Here is a 4,983-nt window from a genome sequence, read left to right as displayed (position 1 = left end):
AAAAGGCCGGGTGTGGCGGCTCACACCTGTAATCCCAGCACTTTGGGAGGCCAAGGTGGGTGGATCACCTGAGATCAGGAGTTCATGACTGGCCTGGCCAACATGGTAAAACCCTGTAAAAAATTGGTTGGGTGTGGTGGTGGACACCTGTAATCCCAGCTACTCAGGAAGATGAAACAGGAGAATCACTTGAACCTGGGAGGCAGAGGCTGCAGTGGGCAGAGTGAGACTCTGTCTCAAAAAAAAAAAAAAGAAAAAAGAAAAAAAAAGGAAAAAAGAAAAGAGAAAATCAGTGATAGGTGAGGTAGCTCATGCCTGTAATCCTAGCACTTTGGAGGCAGAGGTGGGAGGATCACTTGAACTCAGGAGTTCAAGACCAGTCCAGGCAACATAGTGAGTCTTCTTCTCTACTGAAAATTATTTTTAATTATGCCAGAGTGCTGGTGTGTACCTCTGGTTTCAGCTTATTTGGCAGGCTGAGGTAGGAGAATCACTTGAGCACAGGAGATCAAGGCTGCAATGAGCCGAGATCGTATCACTGCACTCCAGCCTGGGAGACAGAGTGAGAACCTACCTCAAAAATAAAAATAAATAAATAAATAAAAATTCAGCAATGGAGTTGATGGATTCGAGGTTGAGAACCCCCAATGTGAACCCATTTGGAAAAAACTCAAACTGTGTTCTTCCTCTGCTTCACACCAAAACCACAACAATCAACCCAGAAGACTTCTGTGGCCTCAAAATATGAGATTTCTCCCCATCAACAGCAAGGAATCAGTTCTGCAGCAGACACCAGCTGGGTGTCCACCAATTCGATTCTAACACTATACACCATGACATAGTGTCACCCCACAGGTTGAAGTCTCAGCCCCCAAAACTGCTCCCCTTTCAGACACCAGTCACAAGTCCCAGCCTCTAGAACTTCTGACAGGTTCAATTCGGGGTTCCTATGACCCCCTCTTTGGGTTAGATTAATTTGCTAGAATAAAATGGCTCACGGACCCTCAGGGAAACACATTTACTGGCTGATTATAAGGATATTCCAAAGGATACAGATGAAGAGATGCCTACGGCGACGTATGTGGAAAGGGGCACAGACCTTCCATGCCCTCCCTGGGCACGACCCTCCAGGAACCTCCATGTGTTAGGCTCTCTGGAAGCTCTCCAAATACACTCCTTTTGGGTTTGTAAGGAGGCTTCATTACGCAGGCATGATTGATTAAACCATTGGCCACTTGCCATCAACTTAATCCTCAGTTCCCTCCACTCCCCAGGGGTGGGAGGGTAGGGACTGAAAGTCCCAACCCTCTAATCCTGCCTTGGTCTTTCTGATGACCAGCCCCCATCCTGAAGCTATCGGTCAATTGCTGACATATAAAAACCCAAAGGCTGGGTGCGGTGGCTCATGCCTGTAATCCCAGCACTTTGGGAGGCCAAGGCAGGCAGATCACCTGAGGTTAGGAGTTCGAGACCAGACTGGCCAACATGGTGAAACCCTGTCTCTACTGAAAAAACAAATACAAAAATTAGCCAGAGTGGTGGCGCATTCCTGTAGTCCCAGCTACTCGGGAGGTTGAGAAAGAAGAACTGCTTGAACCCGGAAGGCAGAGGTTGCAGTGAGTGCAGATCGTGCCACTGCACTACAGCCTGGGTGACAGAGCTAGACTTCATCAAAAAAAAAGAAAAGAAAAGAAAAAAAAAAAAAAAGCCAGTACTTAGGAGATTCCAAGGATTTTAGGAGTTGTATGCGAGGAAATAGGGACAAAGACCAAATCTGTCTTTGAGAAAATCACAGAACCGTATGAGTATTTAATTCAATACAGACATGGAAACTGGCCGAAGCATTTACTCACAGATGACTGGGCAAATCCCTGGTCCTACTGGTACAAACTATGGATCAAGCCCCCAATCTCATTCCTACCCTAAAATACAGCAAAGCGAAAGATCTTATTACCTATTTGGACTGAGATTAACACCATCCCATAAACTGCATGGCTTTCAATCCCAGGGCTATGGTGTGTGATGCCACATAGAATATGCACTAATCTCTCCAGCAATTGAGTTGTTAGGGTAAAGGCTCTTTTTGCCTTCTTTCTCTCACGGCCAAGAAAATTAAGGAACATGGACACAAAGGATGAGGTCGGAGCGGACGTTTAATAAGCAAAAGAAGAAAGCTCTGTCCAGCGGAGGGGACCCGAAAGAGGGTTGCCAACTAGGAGGCTGAATCTGGGGCTTTTACGAACTGGGAAGGGGAGGAATGTGCTGACTGGTCGGTCTGTGGGCTGTCTTGGAGAAAGCACTACTCAACTTGGCCCTGGGACCTTAGCCCAGGACCAATCAGGGGCTGAAGTGAAAGTTTGGCCCAGGACCAATCAGGGGCTGAAGTGAAAGTTTGGCCCAGGACCAATCAGAGGCTGAAGTGAAAGCTTTGCTCGGGACCAATCAGGGACTGAAGTTATGATTCAAAGAGGCTGGGCTCAGTCTAAAGCATATCCAAAAAAGGAAAGTGGCCGCCGGAACCTGTTAGTCCAAGCTGCACCATTTTGTAAGCCCCCACCATTTCACAGATCCTGGTCAGAGGGAAACATTCCATTGTGGTTTGGGCTGTGAAAAACATCCTTCCCAACCGCCTGACTTCCTTATCACATCCTGCTGGGCAAAGGCCCAAGAAACATCCTTATAAACATTCTCCCAGGCAACAAGCCATACCGCCCAGACCCCTCCTGCTCAGGCCTGTAGTTACCCCAGCCAGTGAGCGGCAGTGGGCTCTGGGATTTAGTTGGTCCCCGCCATAGAGCCGCCAACTCTCTCTTTCTTTAACCCTCACCTTCCCTTCAAAATCTAACACCCCACAGTGTACATGCCCACAAAAGAAGCGACTATTTCCTGGAAGCCCGCTGGTCACACAAAGGACAAAGGCGTTTCTATGTTGGGCCTCGGTCCCTTATCAGCGCAGCTGAGGAATGTCTTTAGAACAACCCCCTGTGCGAGTTTTCCTTATCTGTGCCTGCAGCCTGATTTTTCTGGCTGTTTCTCTGTTTAAAGGAGTTTTATCAAGGACCCACTCTAACTGCCTAACGGGTTTTTTTCTCTCAAGGGGACACAGAAAGCCCCAATCGCACACACACCTCCCTATATCCACTTCCCCACTGCCTCACAGCCAATCGCACTTTCCTCTCTCACACACACCAAGGGGCCTCACAGACACCAAGGGGTCTCTCACACACACCAAGGGGCCACACAAATTGCACCTGCACAGCCACAGACCTGCAACTCACGCACACACGGTACAGCACACACAGGTAAAGTCACACACCCACCCCGGGACACGCAGTCCAACCACCCAGTCACCGGTTCTCCACATCCGCACGCGCCACGAGGCTCGTCCGGGACACACATCCACTCCGGGAGCGCACAGTCACAAGCGGCCACCTGATCACCCAGAGTCAGCACCACACAGCCACAGTCACAGACCACGAAGACCCGCGGCAACCATGGCGATCACACACGCAAAATCTTCTCCTCAGCCCTCCACACACAAAATGACCGGAGCCGGATTCCTCACCCTCAGCTTTCCGCGGCAGCTAATTCGGCACAGCAAACGGTCCCGCCACCTGGCTAAGAGGAAGCCGAAATCTCGCGAGACGTAGTGTTGGCCTGCGGGATCCTCTGGGAAATGTAGTCCAGAGCCCTACTGCGGGCTTCCCTACACCTCTCATCGCCAAGCCGGGCTTGTTTCCATTTACCGCTCCTCTGCGCCGAGGATCGCAGAGCCCTCATGCCGAGCGGCTCGCTATGGGGCTGGCTCGCCCGCTAGACTGGCCAGGCCTGATTATCCCTGGCAGCTCTGTTATCTGGGGTATGACGCAGGAAAATGTGCTTCCGGTTCTCGGCGGAAGTAGCTGCAAGCGGTAGAACCGATGGGAAATGTAGTCCAGGGCAGAGACACGGTCAACCCAGCCACGATGCGAGCCAAAGCATTCTTCGCCCCAAGCCTGGTCCTGGCTGTTAGTTTGGAACTCACATACCCAGATGCTAACTCGCCCTCAGAATGCAGAGAGGATGAAACACTGAGTGGACAGTTCAATCTGTATATGGGTGAGTCCAGGGCTTAGTCTGCATTGCGCTGAAAATTAAGGTGAAGGTGGAGATGGGACCTGATAGTCTCGTCCCGGATCGGGTTGAAGAAGCGGAAGGAAAGGAATCAAAATCGTGGATGGGATGAGATTGTGCGCGGATGCTCTCTGGGAGCGGTTCGTGGGCGACGAGGGCCCGAAGATGCTGCCTGGTGATCGTAGGTGTGAGTGGAAGCTGTGTGAGTGTCAACGTGGGTTGCCTGTTTGGGAGACCAGCATTGTATCTTTGTATCAGGTAGTCACCTTGGAGCCAGGTATTTGTAAAATTATGATAAAAGGGCATCATTCTGGAGCATCGATTTTATTTGGAGGTTGACAGGAGAGGGAAAAACAACCCTAATATCTGATAAACAACAAATATATTTTTATGTTAAAATAGTTATATTTATTATGGGCTAGAATGCAAATCCAACATGCCTTTTAAAGCAAGAAAGAATATTTCTTTTTTATATATACAAAGTCAAAGGTATTATTTTTATACACTTATTACAAAACATATAAATAGTATACCAAGCCTGAGAATATAAAGAGTAGAGTCTAACTTTAATTAATTGAATGTAAATTTAAAAACAAGTATCTAATAAGTAGTCCTTTTCACACATCGGAAAGCCAATTTCGGTATTTTTTAAAAAACTCAAATTACAAAGTAACAGATATCTAGTGTCTTAGCAACTTTAAGATCAGTACTAATCATTAAGCCAGCTTATATGCTAATATGATACATGAAAAAGCCTGTATTTTACAAATAGCAAACCACTAAAACTTTAACTTTCCACAGAAGCCATTGTTTTACACCAATAATTATGTTGAAGATCAAGTCAGGCTAAAAGTTTTTTTTTTTTTTTTT

General features: G+C 47.8%; 1 protein-coding gene across 1 annotated transcript in view; it reads left to right on the top strand.

The window, feature by feature from the left end:
- Positions 1-3,915: 3,915 nt before the first annotated feature.
- LOC105543038 overlaps positions 3,916-4,983 on the top strand; it is a 4,554-nt gene continuing 3,486 nt past the window's right edge. The window contains exon 1 of the mRNA XM_011984774.1: positions 3,916-4,098. Coding sequence (XP_011840164.1) covers positions 3,921-4,098 — 178 coding nt within the window. The 5' untranslated portion in view covers positions 3,916-3,920. The remainder of the gene's footprint in view (positions 4,099-4,983) is intronic.

This window comes from Mandrillus leucophaeus, unplaced genomic scaffold (assembly GCF_000951045.1).
Source record: "Mandrillus leucophaeus isolate KB7577 unplaced genomic scaffold, Mleu.le_1.0 Scaffold274, whole genome shotgun sequence".
Classification (NCBI taxonomy): Eukaryota; Metazoa; Chordata; class Mammalia; order Primates; family Cercopithecidae; genus Mandrillus; species Mandrillus leucophaeus.
Note: the sequence above shows the minus strand (reverse complement) of the source record. Positions and strands in the feature narration are given on the sequence as shown.